Genomic DNA, 16,706 nt, shown 5'->3' with positions numbered 1-16,706 from the left:
GAGCCCCACATCGGGGTCCCTGCTCAGTGGGGAGCCTGCTTCTCCCTCTCCCTCTCCCTCTGCCTGCCACTCCCCTTGCTCTCTCTCTCTCTCTCTCTCTCTCTCAGATGGATAAATAAAATCTTAAAAAAAAATTGGAAGCAATAATAGCCTAGCCCCTAAGCACTGGTTCTCTCTAGTGGGTGAGATTTTAGGATGAATTCACTGTTTCTATGTTACATGTTTACATTCGTTTGGATAGAAAATGAGGACGAAAGCAGATCTGGGCTAGCCTTGTCTGCTTGTGCTCTGCCTCCTTGTTAGGTACATGTACTGGACAGACTGGGGAGAGACACCTCGAATTGAAAGGGCAGGGATGGACGGCAGCACCCGAAAAATCATCGTGGACTCGGACATCTACTGGCCCAACGGACTGACCATCGATCTGGAGGAGCAGAAGCTCTACTGGGCCGATGCCAAGCTCAGCTTCATCCACCGCGCCAACCTGGACGGCTCCTTCCGGTAAGTGGGCCCCCACCTCTTACTCTGCTCCCCAGCCACTGCCAGGGCCTTGGCCAGGTCTGGGCTTTTCAGAACTTCAAACAGAGAGTGCCCAGGGCATGTCTAATACCACACCCAGGCAAGATCTGCCATCCACTGTGGGAATGCATTCACAAAAAAACCACAGAATGTTCATTCTAAGTGGGGTCGGAAGACGATAAACAGCCCCATGTCACACACAGGTTTTGCCACCAAATGAGTAATAGAACTCTTGAAATTTTCAGAGCTTTTTGGATTTCAGAATTGCAGATAAGGGATTGCAGACCTAAAGCCCAGGGGGTCTGACAGGGTCGTGAGCTGTTCGGCTGTACCCCCTTCATCCCTGTGCAAAGTACGCATCCTGAGGGCAGGAGCAGGGTTGGTTTTGGTGTTCATTGCATCCCCCAGTCTTGTGAGAGGACCTTATACATAGTAGTTGCTCAGTAAAATGAGTTAAGTGAATGAAATATAAAGGATTTTTTACTTATTAAGTAATTGCTTTTAGAACTTTCTGGTCAGCTTAGCTTGACAGCCCCTGCCTCATTACCCTATAGATGTAGCAATATCCCTCCCATGTGGAGGTGTTCATTTATTTTTTATTTATTGACCAAAGGCTGCCTGTTAGCTCTGTGCCAGGTCTTGGGGATCCTCCTGGAAGGACAGACCCTGTTCCTGCATGGTGGAGCTCCTGAACCAGGCAGGGCGTATGTGGGTGCTGGTGCCACGGGCTGCAGTCACATGGTGTTGGGAACACTTAGCTGGATCTCTCCACACAGGCAGATGACAACTCCATAAGATGTGAGGATGTTAGCAAGTTTGCCACATTTTATCCAGGCCTGTGTATTAGTTAGCTATTGCTGTGTAACAAAATACCCGCAAATGTGGCCACCTAAATCAACAAACAGGGTTTTTTGCAAGAAAGGGGTATCAAGAATTGAGAGTGGCTTTGCTGGTTTAGCTCAGAGTGTGCCCTGTGGTTATAAGCAAGCTCTTGGCTTGGTCATCTGAAGGCTTGACCAAGATCAATCTCATGGTGGTTGGCAGGAGGCCTCAGCTCCTCCTTGATCTCTGCGGACCATGCCTAGCTGGTTAGAAACATTCTATCCCATTGTTTCTGTGAGCACAGACTGGCCTGGGGCCTGGACAGAGACCTGGAAAGTGTAGCAGCCTGAAGAGCTGTGATTCTTGGGAAGTTGAATGACCCTGGCCATTGTGAAGGGAGTGTGTGAGGCCAGAAAGGCTGCAGGCTGGGGGTCCCTGGCAGAGGGATTGTGACAAGACAGGAAGGATGGTGGTGGCATTTAAGACATGATGATGACGGTGATGATTATGGTGATGATGGTGATAGTGATGTAATGATGGTGGTGGTGATGATACTAATGGTGGTGACAATGATGGTGGTGATGGTGATGGTGGTGAAGATAGCAATGACATGGTGATGTGGTGATGGTGGCTAACCCTTCCATACTGCTTGGTGTTTGCCAGGATACTTATCAGTTCGTTTCATGCTCACACCAACCCTAATGTGCTAGTAGTTATAATCCCGTATTATGATATTGCACAGAAAGGCATGTGAACCCCCCCAAGGCTAGTCAGAGTCAAGATAGGAAGCCAGGCACTATGACTCCAGGGTTCACTCAGCCCTTCTTCTGTCCTCCTCAGCACCAGATTCTTCTGGCTCTGCAGGTGGCTAACACTCTTTATGGATGTGTGTAGGGCCGTTCCAGTAGAAGCATAATCTGCAGGTAAAGAGGGCAAGCACTGCAGCCAGATGGACCTGCTTGGTCCCCTCTCAGCTGTGACCATGGCTGGGTCACTTCACTGCTCTGAGCCTCAGGGCCTCACATGTGAATTGGGGGTGGCAATTATACTTTCTAGGGGTATTCACAGTGTTTGATGCAACAACAGACATCAAACTCATTGCATGGTGCCTGGATACAGTAAGCACTCAATAAAGGCTGTGCTCAGGAAGTTCCTGGACCCAACAGGAGGTGGGGTGGGCATGGTTGGGCCAGCACCTGAGAGGAGGGGTGAGGGTGGGTGAGAGGAGCTGAGGCCTGCACCAGCTTCCTGTGGTGCCTCTGGCTGAGGCAGGGCTTGGGGGGAACAGCCTGAGATATGATGGGCCTCTGGCTTCTTTGGTTAAAAAAGGACATCATGAAAGACAGTTGGGTGGTTCCTCAGAATGTCAACGTTGAGTGACCGTACGATGCAGCAGTTCCACTCCGGGGAGAGATGCCCGAAGGAAATGAGAATTGGTATCAGATAAATACATGTGCACATATGTCCGTAGCAGCAGTGCCCACTGTAGCCCAGAGGTGGAAGCAGCCCTGGTGTCTATCGCAGATGAATAGATAAACCAAGCATGATCCATCTGTGCCGCGGAATATTGTTCAGCCATAAAAAGTAAAGCTGCACTGGCATGCCTACAACGTGGGTGACACAGAAGGACTCCGTTTATAGGAAATGTCCAGAACATGCAGATCCATGGAGACAGAGAGTAGGCTGGTGGCCTCTGAGGGCTGAGGTGGAGGGGATGGGAGGAGGAACAGGCGAGTGGGCTCTGGGTTCTCCTGAGGAGCTGTGGGAATGTCTGGGAGGTAGACGGAAGGAGTGGTGGCAAAGCACTGTAAATGTGCTGCACGGCACCTCATTGCTCACTTAACAAAATGGTTGATTTTGTGTTATGTGAATGTCACCTCAATGAGTTTATTTTAAAAGTTACACAGGCTGGGGAGGTGGTGGTGACCAGCCCCCTGCAGGCCACCCCCCCACCCCGCCCCGGGAGCCTGTAGTCGGGGGAGGGTCATTAAACCAGATAATCACACATTACCAGGTGTAAAATTATGAGTCTATTACCAGCGTCCATAATCCTGTTAAAAAAAAGTTGTTTGCTGGGCGTTATAAACACATGAAAGAGCTGCTTCTTCTGGCACTGATAGCAACTTCAAGTTACTCTGATACTGTGAGTTATTGGCATTACAGGAATGAGCAGACACATTTGGTCCAATTTGTACTACGTTGTGGAAACATCAGGGCTGAGCAGGCATGCTTGTCACCAGCTCGCTGTCATCAGCTGTGGCTCCCCCCTTGTTTCCCTGTGGGGCACTCTGCCGCCAGCCACTTTTGTAGAAACAGGTGGGGAGGGGAGGCCCATGTCACCGTGAGGGACGGCAGGAGGCTGGCTGAGTCTGGGAGCTGCCCTGCACACATGGGCCAATTCCTGGGATGCCTGCCCCACGGTTATCCTATGTGATGTGAATGGGTCCACCGTGGCCGGTGTGGAGGGTGTTCGAAGCTGGGGCGTGCGGGGCTGTGGGGAATCTGCTGATGGCTCCTCCGTCTCCTCCCGCACCTGCAGGCAGAAGGTGGTCGAGGGCAGCCTGACGCACCCCTTCGCCCTGACACTCTCTGGGGACACTCTGTACTGGACAGACTGGCAGACCCGCTCCATCCACGCCTGTAACAAGAGGACTGGAGAGAAGAGGAAGGAGATCCTTAGCGCTCTCTATTCACCCATGGATATTCAAGTGCTCAGCCCAGAGCGGCAGCCTTACTGTAAGTGGGGGGCTGGAGAGGGGGTGGCTGGCCTCTTCCCTCAGCTGAAGCCCTTAGTCTTGGGGTGCTGGCCTCAGAGCAGTGGAGGAGAAGAGGAGGTGCTGGTAGAGGGGAGGGAGGTGTTTGCAGAGTGCAGGGCCAGGTTCAGGAGCAACCAGGGGAGCTCTCTGCAGAGCTGGTGTGGGGGCTGCTTCATGTGCCCCCGCCCCCCGCTGTCCTCTCTTCGGAGGTGGCAAAGGGACTCCCCAAGGAAGGTTGCTTTGTTTTCAAGGCCGACAGAAGTTACAGAATTATTGACGAACAATCACTAAGGCTTTAAGTTGAGACTCAGCCTGGGATTCCCATAGGGTGGTGGCTGGGGTCTTTGTTGGTGAGAAGCTTGAAACACATGGGCTCAGGGCTCCTGTGACAGGTGGATAGCAGAGTGGGGGCCCTGGGCTTATGTAGAAGGTTCCAGCTTTGAACTCAAGATTGGAGACCCAAAGGGGGCAACTGTTGTCAATGCCAAAGGGAAGGTGGGGCTCTCTGGAATCGTTTTCTGGTGAGAACATCATGGTCCTTAAATGGATCCACACTTGGGGCAGACCACACGTGGAAGGCGGCTTTAGGGACAGGAGAGGCACCACCCTACAAGTCTGCTCCAGTTGTCAGGGGTGAGGCGGTTCCTACTTTGCATTTTGGGGTACCATACCCCAGCCTGCCCTGGGCAGAGTGAAGTGCCGGCAGTATTCAGTTCAGTTGCGTGCTAGTTGTGGACAGTCTTGAGAGAATGAAAAGGGTTGTTTTCAGCACCGAGAGTGTCCAGGTGTGGCCACCAAAGCATTGGTGCATATCCGGTGGGGTCCAAGCATGTCACAAAGACAAGACAGACCTCTGCTCTGGGAGCCCATGATCCATACTGCACGGGCAGGTCCTGAGATCGTGGCAGGGAAGGCTGAGGGTGGCCTTCACGGAGGAGGTGTTGTCTGAGGGGCTTGGGAGAAGACAAGAGTTTCTTATCATAGAGGGTTGGGGGGAGGAGCAGGGAGGATGCCCCCAGCGGGAGTGGTGCATGGGGGTGGGAGTAGGGTCGAGGGCCCTGTTCTAAAACCTTTCCTCAGTCTTCCCTTTCTTCCCCAGTCCACACACGGTGTGCGGAGGACAATGGTGGCTGCTCCCACCTGTGCTTGCTGTCCCCGAGGGAGCCTTTCTACACGTGTGCCTGCCCCACTGGCGTGCAGCTTCAGGACAACGGCAAGACGTGCAAGGCAGGTGAGATGGGGAGCGCCGGCTGGGGGCCTGCCTGGCCCCGGGATGCGGGGGCAGCAGGGGAGCTGCGGAGAGGGGGCAGCCCAGCAGCTGGGACTGGGGTTGGATCTGGGTACTGCTGCCCGCTGGGCACGTTCCCAGGCTCCGGGCTCTGGACTTGCGTTCTGGTCCATCGGGCCAGCTTGCAGTGGGCCGCCAGCACACTGTGGTTGTAGCCCAGATGCTCACTGTTGCCAACTGCCACGTGAAAACTGTGTGGAGTGTAAGAGTGACATTAGGGTGGTGTGGGAGTGGCCAGGGAGCCGGGAGGTACCCTGCGAACCTGCACCCAGAGGGAGGTACAGTCTCCTTTCCTGCCTCTCCATCCCTCCTGAGTGCGCTGCTGCACACTTGGGATTCATTTCTATCCTTGCATCCGCTTTCCGTGGGGCCTTTGTGCCCCACTAACCTGCCCCATGGAAATTCAGCTTGCAAGCACATGCTCAATGGGAGAAAACTTCAGGCACAGGGAGTTCAGTGGAGGTCCCTTCCTGAACACGGGTGTTTCTCTTTGCTTCAGGTATATGTCAGCCTCTTTGTTCTCCTCCCTAATTCTCAGCATTTGCCGCTTCCAGGACTTTTCGTATGATTATTTTTTAATGACATGCCACCCCCTGGTCCGGGACAGTGTCTGAAGCTCTTCATTTCCAAGTGTCAGGTTCAGAGTGTGCTCTTCTGGACATGATGCGCGTCCAGGATACAGCCGTCTCTGGGATGCCCAGGGCCCAGCGCGGCTGGGTGGAGCCTGAGTGGCCAGTGAGGTGCTGGTGAGAGACGTCAGGAAGCAGCTGCCCCTGGGCCAGGGACTTCCCTGGGGACCTAGGGGCAGAGGGGAGGGAGTGTTACCAGAACTCGAGCATGGGTTTAGAACAAAAAAGATCAGGGGTGCCTGGGGGGCTCAGTTGAGCACCCAGCTCTTGGGTTTGACTCAAAAGTTCATCTTGGCAAATCTGAAAAATATGGAGTATATTAAGTTCCATGTATCCACAAGCAATGACCACATGCCTGTTATGTGCTGGGTGCAGAGAATAAAAGCAGTAAGTGACACTGGCCTATTCCCCACCCCACTCCCACTGCCATTCTTAGAGCACATGTGCAAGTTGAGGTGGGGTCGACAGGAGGCCAGCAGGCACACAAATGAATAAAACCAATTCAAATTTGGATCAGAGTAAGGAAGGGCACAAAGGAGAGATTCAGATGGGGTAGGGTGGAAGGTCAGAGAAGGTCCTTCCCAGGAGGCATCATTCAGGCTGAGACTTGAGGATTAACAGGGAGGAAGGGCAAGGAACAGTGAGAAGGAACAGCATGTGCAACAGCCCTGGAGCAAAAGCTAGATGGTGTCAGAACTGACTTCACAGGGGTTTGGTCTGTGCAATCACTCGGGGCCCCAAGTTCAAAAGAGCCCTGGTTTGATGCTCTGTTGTTGCTGACTTGAAATGCTTAATAATTTTTGGACAGGGGGCCCCGCATTTTCATTTTGCAGTGGCCCTGCAATTTATGTAGCCAGTCCTGCTTTGTGTGCAGGAGAAACTGAAGGGAATCGGAGGTAGTCTTAACATTTTGCTGTTTCTTTCTCTGCTGCTTTTCCATGGGTGTTTCTGCATTTTACTCAATATTATTGCAGGAGTACTTGCAATTATAGGAGGTGTATATGCTTCTAAAACATGAGTTTTAGTGCCTGAAAAATGTTTATCCAATGACACATCTGTCCCCAGTTGTGCATTTCTGTTTTATCTATGTTTTTGGTATTTCCAAGTCGTGCTGCCATGAGAGAGCCAGCTTGGGGCCTGGCCCTAGAGTTAGAGGGATCTGAACATGGTGTCTGTTGCTGCCATGTGAAGCAGGAGATCTATGCCCCCACAGATCCAGGACTGGAGTGTGGAACCCCCTAGAATCCCAGAGTCATGGCCCCGTGCAGCTATACAGCTAGAGAAGCCTGGAGTTTCCCAAAGGGTTGCCCAGGCTACCCTGGTGTACAAACGGCTGTTGGTCATCAGGGGTGGACGGTGTCTGGGGCCTTGTCACTCTGTGCCTCTCTTCCTCATTTGAGAGGTAGGGCTCACCGAGCACCCCCTGCCCAGGGGAGTTGGGGAGGACAGTGTATTGATAGGACTTAGAAGTGCTGTGCAGGGCACCCAGTGCATAGTCTGTGCACATACATGGCAGCCACACCCACCATTCACACTGTTGGGATCCATCTTCACGTTGGGCCAGAGGGAGTAGGACAGGTCTTCCGGAGGCCTAAGTTTGTCTCATGGTCCACAGTCCTCAGGGCTGCCTTCTTTTCCAGGCAGAGGAGCAGGGACTTTCTGGTTCTCTGCATTCCAGTAGCTGGAGCCTCTGAGCTCTGGGGACCACTGCCTGTGGTCAAGCCCTTTGAGGGCATCCTGTTCTTTCTGCAAACATCTGTGGGAAGTGGGGTACAGGAGGCAGAGTAGGAGAGATGCCCTGGGGGGGAGGCCCTCCTGGAGGAGGCTGTACAAGGGTGAAGGGGGTTGGCTGGAAGCTCTGGTGGAGAGCTGGCACCAACCCTTGTGGATTGAACCTGGTGAGTTAGCAGCAGGGCCTGGCCCTGTGGGAAGCTGTCTGGCAGGGAGCTGATCCTTCAGGAAGGATGGCCAGCTTGCAGATTCCCCTGGGATTCAGGTCTTGTGAGAGCCATTTCCATCTCCCAACTGTAAAGTGCACTTTTACAAATAACTCAGTTGGAGAATGCCAAGTGAGAGGAAGAAAAAATTTTTATTGTCTTTCAGGGCAGCCTCCTTGGGTGTGTGGGTGTGTGGATTTGTCTGCATAGAGCAGCTCAGGGGGCTCTTTCAGGCTTTTGCTCCAAATGCCCTGGAGGGTATGTCACAGGAGGGGGAAGCTACCAGAGGACACAGAAGGGATGGGCTGGGACTTTTGCTCTGAATGCGAGAGTTCTGTGTTTTTATAAGAATGGTTCCCACCCCGTGTGCTTCCCACTAAATAGACTGGCTCTGGAGGCTGCATGGGGCTTCTGTAGCTTCCTGCCCTGGGACCACTTGAAGCTTTGTGGGAAAGGGGAAACAGAGTTTCCTCAAGATTTTAGTTCGAGTTGAGAAGAAATCCAGAGCTTCTCAGAACATTTCAAGGGTTTGCCACCAAGGTGGCTCTCTGGAGATCCGGGGTGGAACTGAGGTATGTATCTGTCCATGTATATTAATCTCGAGGTATCAGGGCATGAGTGAAACATGGATTCCATCTTTGAGGGGTGTCTGGGGGACAGACATGGCGAGTCAGAGATAGGGTCGTGAGCCAGGACCATGGGCTTCGGACTTCACACAATGTGACAACTCCGCTGGCAGACTGGGTTTTAGGGCACAGATCTGCCCTCCAGGTTTCATTTCTTGCCACAGAATGTCACATTAAAGAAAGACGTTTGATGAAACCAGTGTGTCCACTGATTTACTTTTTTCACGTGGCTTCCAGGCCTCTCATGTCTGCCGCCTGTAGTTTTGCCTGGGGGTAGGCATGACTTACATTGTGCAGCGTGGATTTTGACTGCTGGCTTTGTGCAGGCGATCCTGAAAGCAGCCTGGAGATAGTAGCTGGAAACATGAGGGTAAATTGGAGAAAGCAAAACACTGAGTCCTGCTGAATGCCCCCCGCGGACAGTGGAGCTCAGAGGTCCCAGTGTGTGGGGACCTGGCGCAGGGCATCGCTGGGCGATGTTGAGCAGCACCTGTGGAGGCTGCCAGTGCTCGGGAGAGGTTTCCTGGTGGCCGGTAGGATGATGGAATGCAGGCACTGGCAGGAAAGATGAATGGAAGGCACCTGCTGGCACAACTTCCAGTCTTCTAAAAGGGGAGGCATCAGAAGTGACATTCGCTCTATAGAATGTAGCTTTGCTCTTTAATTGACTTTTGGAGTGGTAAGGAAATCCAGTCTTGGGGAGACCCAGAATTTAGATCCGTTTCCAATTATGTGATGGCTTTGTGTGTCCAGTCACCATTTTTTGATACCTGCACTCACGTCCTGGCTGTGTGATCTTGGGAAAATAACTCAGCCTCTCTGTTTTCAGTTTCCTCCCCTGTAAAAAGAGATGATAATAGTACCTGATTCTTGGGAGGAAGGCCTGGCCACCCAACAAATATGAGCTGTGCTTAAGTTTAAACTTGAACTTGGAGCCAGACAGGCTAGTCTCATTTGAGGCCGGAAGAGCAATTCTTCCCTGAATGTTTGAAATCAGATGATGAGGCTGGGTGGTGGCAAGAGGAGTTTTGAAGATGGCATAGGGTGGGTGGAGAGCAGAAGAGTGAGGGGTATGTTCTGGGGGCACTGGGCATGTGGCTCCCTTTCCAGGGATGAAGGCCAGCATCGAGCTGGGCAGGATTGGGGTCTGAGGCAGAGGTCTGGATGTGTCAAAATTACTCGGACCCTTACATCACGTGCAGATTCCCCAGGCCCCAGCAAATCAGAGTCTCCAGGACGAGGGCCAGGTATGGGAGGCAGAAGGCTGAGTCTGGACTTGACACGCACCCAAGGTGGCTCATGTGCTGCATTTGGGGAACCTCCACACAGCCAGGAACATCTCAGGACCTGGAGCCATAGCCTCAGGCATGGCTTGGCAGATTCCTGGGGCTTTCACTCTGGGCGTCTGACCATCTTTGCTGTGGATTTGAATCTAAAGACATTTTTGTAAGATGCATGAGTCCTATTTTTTTCCTGCTTTTGAGCAAATGAAAGCCAGCCCTGTGCACAGAGTTGACACCACCTTCCCCAAGGAAGGGGCTGAGGTGGCAGAGATGCTCAGACCCCAGTGGATGGGGGTGGTGGTGGTGGTGACAACCCAGGGCCTGCAATCTGTGCCCCAGAGGCAGAGGATGGCACAAGGCAGGGTGCAGAGGGTCACGTCCCAGCTGCTGCCTTCTCACCTGTGAAATGGGGAGAGCAGGGTGACACCCCTCCATGTAGCTGGGGGACAGTTGAGAGGCTACTTTCCGCAGCACCTGTGTGGGGGCCACACAAACAGGATGGGAGACTTGGACTCCCTTCCTTAAGATCAACACTGGCTTATATCCCATGGCCCTGTGGGTGGGGTGACACCCACTTGCCGCAGGGTGTGACGTCTCAGGTCCCCGAGCCCCTCCTCAAGGGGCCCCAGTGGAGGTCCTGTAGGCTAGGAGACTAGAACCATCGATGTCCTAGCAAGCGGCCCCTCCTGGGTCCCAGCTCTGCAGGGGGTGAGCTTGGTGAGACCCTGGGGCCTGAGTGACTCTTGTCTCATGAGCCAAGAGCCAAGAGCCAGGGGAGGACGCCTGGGCCGGCTGTGATCCCATGCAGCGAGCCAGCGTCCTCCAGCGCCTGCTGCCCCGCCCCTCCCCAGCAGCCTGGCCCACGGGGACGCCCAGCTGGATTTGGTTTTCCCCATGTTTTTCCAATTATGTGGGATCGGCTACAAACAGCAGTAGCGGGGCCCAATCTGGGAGTTACCACCACTGTCCAAGGAAGCCTTCCGCCCCCCGTGCTCTGGCCCAGGCTCTCTGTAGGATACGCCCCTGCTGTTTTGACGTTTATCCCTGTGCACCCCTCTCCACTGGGGGCTTCCGGGCATTGTGCAGCCCTGCTCCCCTGCTCGGGGCCTGAATGACCTGGGCAGGTGATGCGTTGGGGCCATGTCCAGAGCGGCCAGCCTCCAGCCCGTTCCATGCCCTCCACCTTGGCCTTCCTAGAGGAGGCCGTGGCTGCGTGTTGGGGCAGGCGGGAGGCTTGGGCTTCATGATTTACGCCGAGAAGGAGCTTTAACAGATGTTCGTGAGGACAGGAAACAAAAGGACGAGGGGATGTGGGGGGCTGCGGTGGTGGGGGCCGGGAGAACAGAGGCGTCACTGTCGGGTCTGACGCGCAGACTGACAACTGGGCCGATGTCTCAAAGCCCCTCACATCCATCCGTCTCTCTGGGTGGATTAGCCGGGGCTCAGGGCTGAGGAATAAGGGGCGCGTTTGTTCCTGGTCTGGCTGTCTTGTCACTTATCAGGGAAGTAGGTCAAAGGGAAAAGAAAGGAGGCCCTTGTGGCCAAGGCTGATGCCGCCTGGGCTGTGATTGGCGTTGACTCTGCAAACAGAAGGCAGCTGCTGTTCTCAGCCATGGACCGTGAATTTTTAATAGCAAGAAAATCAGATTGCACAGTCCCAGGAAATGGTGTAACAAGGCCAAGCACTAACTTTTTTTTTTTTTTCAGTTTTTGGAGATGAAGGTATAACTCACAGACTGTAAAATGCACAGATTCTAAGTATATGTTGTGATGTAGCTTTGAGAGTTGTATGCACCTGCCAAGCCACCACGCTGGTCTGGATGCAGAACATGGCCAGCACCCGGGGGATTCCTGGGTGCCCCCTCCCCACCCACAGGGGCAGCCCTGTCCTGATTTCTATCACCGTGGATTAGTTTTGACTGTTCTGGAGCACCATAGAAATGGAACCACACAGCATGTGTTCTTTTGTGTCTGAGCCTAGAGACTACTAAATCTAATGAAAGAGAAGAGGGGAGCATGCCATATTCTTAGAAAGAGAAAACTGTCATCCTGCAGCCCTGGGATAAGACATAGTGGCGCCTCCTGGGTGCGGTTAGCTCCCTGGATACCCTGGGTCCACTGACTGAGAGCTACACTGCAGTCACTCCCAGCCCTGGCCCTGTGTCCCTGCCCTGTCCCCTCCACCAACCTCCCACCCCCCCGCCCTGTCCAGCGTCCCCTTGGCTGGTGCTACCTGAGTTTGGCCCCAGAGTGGAGTCAGGTTCTGGGCTTGAGGTCTGGGCCCCGGTGGAGCCCTCAGGCTGCCAGAGAAAGCCCCTCCACCATGGGCTCCTCATGCCCTCTCTGGCTTTGCGGATGGCTACAGGTCCTCAGTCTTGGTTCCTTCCACTGACTGTGCCCTCCCCAATTCCAAGTGCCTTGGAGGCAGTGACTTGATTGCCCCCCCAGGCTGGGCTGATGCCAGGAGGCTCTTTTTCACCTTTTGCCTCCTGTTCCCATGGAGGAGATGGATGGTTCACCCCCTTCCCTCTGAGGACTTCCCTTCTGCCTCTGCCTGTGCTGTGCCCGTTGTCTAGAGCACCCTTCCTTGTAGCTCCCCACCTGATGTTCCTCCATTCAGACAGTCCCCGATAGATGTGATGCGCTCCCACATCCACTGCAAGGGAGGGATTTTGGCTTCCCATGGGACCAACAGGCCCGGGAAGAATGCTGGGAAAGTTGGTTAGACACCTTCAAGAGCATTGGCCACGGTCATCCTGGAGCTGGGGACAACTTTGGTGACTGTGCCAAAAGGGACCCCTCCTTTTCCTCTCCCTGCCACCCCAGGTTTGGTAGGAATCAGGGCATCTGAGTCTGGTCTTGGCCCTATAGATGTGGCTGTGACCTGATGAAATGTAGGATCTTCGTGTCTCATTGGCCTGGGAGTATCAAACAAGCTTGTGTTAAACTGTAAGGTGCCGGGGTGCCTGACTGGCTCAGTCGGTTAAGTGTCCTACTTGACCTCAGCTCAGATCTTCATCTCAGGGTTATGAGTTCAAGCCCCATGTTGGGCTCCATGCTGGGTGTGGAGCCCACTTAAAACAAAAACCAAAAAACAAAAAAAATTCCAACCAATCTGAAAGGTGAAATGCACTTGACTTAGGTTGAACTGTGTGACCCACCAGTGCCCAGCCACCTGCCTGCTCTGTGATTCCAGCCTCCATCCCCAGAGCAGGGTGGACAGTAGCAATAATGATGTTGCCTGGGGGCCGCCATGCGGGTGCACTTGACAGGCCAGCCTGCTTCAGAAGTTTGGGCACTCGGAGCTTGCTCAAAGCCACAGAAGAAGGGATGGAGGTGGGATTCGAATTTGGGGCCCTGGGGAGCTTTCACAACTGTGAATGTTATCAGGAGCAAGAAGGATTGCTGCTGTTTGCAGGGCACCTACAGTATGCCTGGGCCCTGGAAGGCACTCTGTTTTTTTTTTTTTTTTTTTTTTTTTTTTTAAATGCTGAGCCATGTGCCCAGAGAGGTGGGACCCTGCCTTCCCCATCATGTGAGTCACCGCCTGTTATATAGCTTCCAGCCCCACAACCCTGTTTCAGGTGACTGGGTAGCCTGCCTTCAATGAGTCCCAACTGCACTTTGTTCACATGTCTCTCTCTCTCAAGATCCTGTGGCCTGGGTTGTGAGCCTTCAGGGCACCTCTCTGTTGCTGGCTCAGAGAGAATGTGGCCTAAGGGAGGTCCCCTGGAGCATGCTCCGTGCCCCTGGGAGGGAGCCATGTGCTGGGGCTGTAGCCTTGGGCTCAGGGCCTCACTGACTTTGTCATGGGACCACCCAGCCTCGCTGGGGAGCCTTATCTACTCCTGACTCTTACGTGTGAGGAGATGGAGGTCAGGTTGCTTACCCAGGGTCACTCAGTGAGGAAATGTGGCTGGGGGCCGAAGTTGGGTGTGACCATTGGGCTGTGTGGCCTGGATGGTGAACAGTCTCTGAAGGGGAAAGGCAGGTGGCAGAGGATGACGTGAAGGGCTAATGCCTGCGAAGAGGAGAGGAAGGGGCTGGCTGCAAGGAAGTCCCGAGGTCAGCACTGACCTTGCTGCCCTGGCCGCCCCAGGCCTTAAGGCAGAGGAGTGACTGTGTAGAGCTGTGCAGAAGGAGGCCAGGACCCTGGGCCAAGGTACCTGCCTGGCCTCTCCTGGCGGGCTCTGGCCTCCCATGGGCACACAGAAGGCCTGGGGTGGGCCGCGCAGGCAGACAGCTGCTCGGGCCTCAGGTTTCTAGTGGAGGCTGAGCCTGGCCCGGCCACTTCCCCTGTGGTCACTCGGCATGGTCTCCTGGGCCAGGGCGCCGGGCTGTGGTCTCAGCGCCTGTCCAACAGCTTACCCCAGGGGGCAGTGGATAAACTTAATCAATTGCTAAAAAACAAAAATAAGTTGGCTGTCTACCAGCTGTGAAGCTGTTTATGGCCTCAGAGACTGTAGTGTGGACGGCGGCCTGCGCCAGGACCGGCTCTGCCCACGTGACTCCAGGCCCACTCCTGAGCCCACGTGAAGTCAGCGATGGGGGGCAGCGAGGAGAGCTGGGGCAGAAGGGAGGTAGGAGGCTCCGCTTCCCAAGTCTAGCATGATGAAAAGCTAGTAGGAGGGGTGGCCCTGGGGTAGTGTGAGCATCTGGGTGGGCACCCATCCTTTCTCGGAGATGCCATTGCTTCAGTGGGGACAATTGTGATGTCCACTCTGCCAGCCGGGAAGGCCAGGCCCTGCTGCTGGGTGGCAGGTGGCGCAGGGGTTGTGGGTGCTGCCTCTTTAATCTGTGTTGATTTGGTCAGTCCACATCCTGATATGTGTGGTTTTGCTCATCCTGAAAAATCCTTTCCCATGTTGGAGTACAGAGGGGATTAACCTCGAGGACCTTCCAGGTCTCGCTGAATGACCTGCCAGCAGACCCTCCTCCTGCTGGGCTGTGGGGGGCTGTGGATCCTTCTGCCCCATCCCGCCTCCCTCCTGTGGTTCTTTCCTCCCACTCCGCCCAGAACCTGGAGGCTAAAGAGGTCAGCCCCGTGTGGTTGCTCCATTTCCCCTGGTCATCGGGTGAGAAAGCCTTGTCCCCAGAGCTTCCTCCCCCTGCCCCCGCCCACTGGAACCACGAGGCCTCTACCCATAAGCGGGGGCACCATGTTTTAAAGTCTTGTTTTATTCTTGTTAAAAAGTAACATTTGTATTCACCCTCAAAAAGAAAACATCACACAAAAGAACAGAAAATAAAAACCACCCGGAATGCTGCCGCCCAGACATCGTTGCTGCTAACCTTGTGCTAAGCTTATCGCTCCTCGTTGCCCTCTGCTTATGCTCAGAGCTGGGTTTGCATGATTCCATCATAGCGTGTGAGCCCCACTGCACCTCACCTCACACACCGCTTCGCAGGCACGTCCACCCGCTGCTTTAGCGGGTCCCTTATTTACTCGATGTTCTTGCATTAGTGGGACATTTACACTTGCCTACGGAGCTCTTCCTGCAGGTTCGGGCTTTGCTGTTATCACCACACCTCTGCACCACACCTCTGCAACCAGGAGGAATCTGTGGCCAGGAATCCGTGTGCATTTATTTTCAGCAGCCGCTCTGGGCTGGGTTCTCAGAGGGGAAGTTGCTGGGTCAGAGGGTCCCTGAGCCACACTGCCGGCCAGGAAGCGTGTGCTGGGTACGGTCCTCTGGGAGGCGGGGGCCTGGCTGTGGCCATGCTGGGCTGCCAGCATTTTCCACCTCTAGAAACCTTCCTTTCTCTGGTTTCTTGACTGTGTTTTTTTGTTTTTTTTTTTTTTCTCCTGTTAATTTGCATTTGTGGTCTTCACCTGCTTGCTGTTGGGATCTGGGCGGTTTTCTTATTGATGTATCCACCTTCTGGTGTACTTAAAAAATGAATAGACTTTATCTGGCATAGCAGTTTTAGGTTTCCAGGACAACCGAGTGGAGGGTCCGAGAGTTCCTGTGTATCCGCTCTCCCTCCGTAGACAGTTTTCACTGTTATTGGTGTGTGCTGTCTAATGTTGTAAAAGGCACATGTACTTGCCATGCAAGGGTCAGCAAAGCTCCCTAGGCCCATGGGCCGCATGGCTTGCACCTGCTTTTGTGCAGCCTTCGAGCTCAGAATGGTTTTGGCGTTTTTACATGGTTGAAAAGAGAATCACAAGAATGTTTCATGATGTGGGAAAGTACTGATAAACTCAGATTTCAGTGTCACTTCATGCACGAAGTTTGGCTTGCACACTGTTGCTTATGCGTTCTCTGTGGCCACTTTCATACTACAACTTGGGGCTGCCTGACGGCGACAGAGGTGGTTGTGGCCCGCAGAGCCTAGAAGGCTTACAGCTGGTGCTCCACAGAAAACGTGTGCAGACCCCCTGCTGGAGACCAGAAGGAAGACCGGGAATGGTCCAAAGATAGCTGCTGTGGACATTTGCGTGTGTTTCCTGCCAGGCTTTTGTTCTAGGATGGCTTTTGTTTGTCTTGTGGCTGGGCTCCTGCTGTATGCACAGCGTGCTGTTTGCACGAGGCTTCCTTGTAGACAGGGGTGGGCTCAGGGCTGTCCTAGCATCCTGTACACAGGCACCCAGCCTCCGAGCTCAGACCAGACTCGCCCTGGGTGGGGTGGCAGGGTGGGGCTAGTGTCGATGGGCCAGCCCCATCCCTGCCCATCGCAGCTGCAGAAATGGCCTGGTGCACTCTGGCCTCCACGGTGTGGTGCACAGTGTCCCTCCTGCCTGGAGTCTCCCCACCCCTTGGACCTGCCTGTCCTCCCATGGAAGCTTTCCTCTCACCTCCACTCCCCATCTCTTGTGGATTGAATTGTGTCCCCCCAAAAGAC

The 16,706-nt window shown here is 54.1% G+C and overlaps 1 protein-coding gene across 1 annotated transcript in view; it reads left to right on the top strand.

Annotated features, from left to right (window-relative positions):
* The window catches only part of LRP5 (LDL receptor related protein 5), a 108,687-nt gene that overhangs the window by 35,969 nt on the left and 56,012 nt on the right, over nt 1–16,706 (top strand). The window contains exons 3-5 of the mRNA XM_055311371.1: nt 304–501; nt 3,881–4,077; nt 5,197–5,328. Coding sequence (XP_055167346.1) covers nt 304–501; nt 3,881–4,077; nt 5,197–5,328 — 527 coding nt within the window. The remainder of the gene's footprint in view (nt 1–303; nt 502–3,880; nt 4,078–5,196; nt 5,329–16,706) is intronic.

This window comes from Nyctereutes procyonoides, unplaced genomic scaffold (genome assembly GCF_905146905.1).
Source record: "Nyctereutes procyonoides isolate TBG_1078 unplaced genomic scaffold, NYPRO_anot_genome, whole genome shotgun sequence".
Classification (NCBI taxonomy): Eukaryota; Metazoa; Chordata; class Mammalia; order Carnivora; family Canidae; genus Nyctereutes; species Nyctereutes procyonoides.
This window is presented reverse-complemented; position numbering and strand designations above follow the sequence as displayed.